This window comes from Cynoglossus semilaevis, unplaced genomic scaffold, assembly GCF_000523025.1.
Source record: "Cynoglossus semilaevis isolate Cse_v1.0 unplaced genomic scaffold, Cse_v1.0 scaffold392, whole genome shotgun sequence".
NCBI lineage: Eukaryota > Metazoa > Chordata > Actinopteri > Pleuronectiformes > Cynoglossidae > Cynoglossus > Cynoglossus semilaevis.
In genome coordinates this window covers 26,987-27,971 of record NW_007585137.1, presented here as the reverse complement: position 1 = coordinate 27,971, position 985 = coordinate 26,987, and the positions used below count along the sequence as shown (strand labels likewise).

The 985-nt window shown below is 55.3% G+C and overlaps 1 protein-coding gene across 1 annotated transcript in view; it reads right to left on the bottom strand.

Moving 5' to 3' along the window:
* Positions 1–587: 587 nt before the first annotated feature.
* Positions 588–985, bottom strand: part of asb6 (ankyrin repeat and SOCS box containing 6) — a 4,750-nt gene continuing 4,352 nt past the window's right edge. Inside the window, exon 7 of the mRNA XM_025053847.1 lies at positions 588–976. Coding sequence (XP_024909615.1) covers positions 619–976 — 358 coding nt within the window. The 3' untranslated portion in view covers positions 588–618. The remainder of the gene's footprint in view (positions 977–985) is intronic.

The following is a 985-nucleotide window of genomic DNA, read 5'->3' as shown; positions in this document are numbered from 1 at the left end:
CTGACTGACCGTCGACTAAGTCGACTCCTAGAGGCTGGACAAGGCATATAAACACCTCCACCAGAGCGGGGGTTTGAACAGAGGAGCAACAGTGCCATCTAGTGGCTGTTGGTTTAAATGGCAACTTGAACAAAAGTTTCCTGGACCGCGGAGTACTGCAGCTCTAATGTAGACCAGACGTAGACCACCCCTGACCACCTGTCAAGGAGAGCTCGATAAAAATAAATAAATAAATACATAAATACATAAATAAATACATGTGTCTCACCTGAAATATATATATATATATATACATATATATACTGTGTATTTTGTTGGGTTTTACTTCATCAGAGTTTCTACTACTACGTCGGCTGTTCAGCCCTGCAATAAGGAGCACTACCTCTGACAGCCTCCAGGGGGCGGGGCTGAAAAACACCATTAGATTTCATACACTAAAAAAAAAAAAAAAATCAATAAGACAGGCTGCAATGCCCCAGGTGGCCTCAAGGTGTTTAATGTCGTGAGGAACCATCGTCCGCTGCTTTACATCAACTTCAAAACTCGGGCGGTGAGGACATGAGGGGACGGGGGTAACAAACCCCCCCCCCCCCCCGACCCTCCATGGGGGGGGGGTCTTCAGCGCCGGCTGTGCTGAGGTTTGAAGCAGTCCCAGCCGGGTTTAGGGAGACAAGAGCGCCCGGCGAGGACGAAGTCCTTCAGTCGGTCCGGTAGCGGCAGAGCCTGGACGCCGTCCTCCAGGGACCTGGACTCCAGGCAGGACCTGATCAAGGCCCTGCACAGACACTGCAGAGCGGGCGGAGCGGCCCGACACGCCGCCACGCGGCCGTGAAAGTCCCTCAGAGCCTGAGCGTACGGGTGAGAGTCCTGAGCGGGCTCGGGGAGGTCCAACCTGGGGGGCGCACACAGGCCGGGACGGCTGACCCCGGCTAAGTCCAGCAGCGCCTCGGCTCGGGCCAGGAGGGCGGCGGCGCGACTCGGGGGG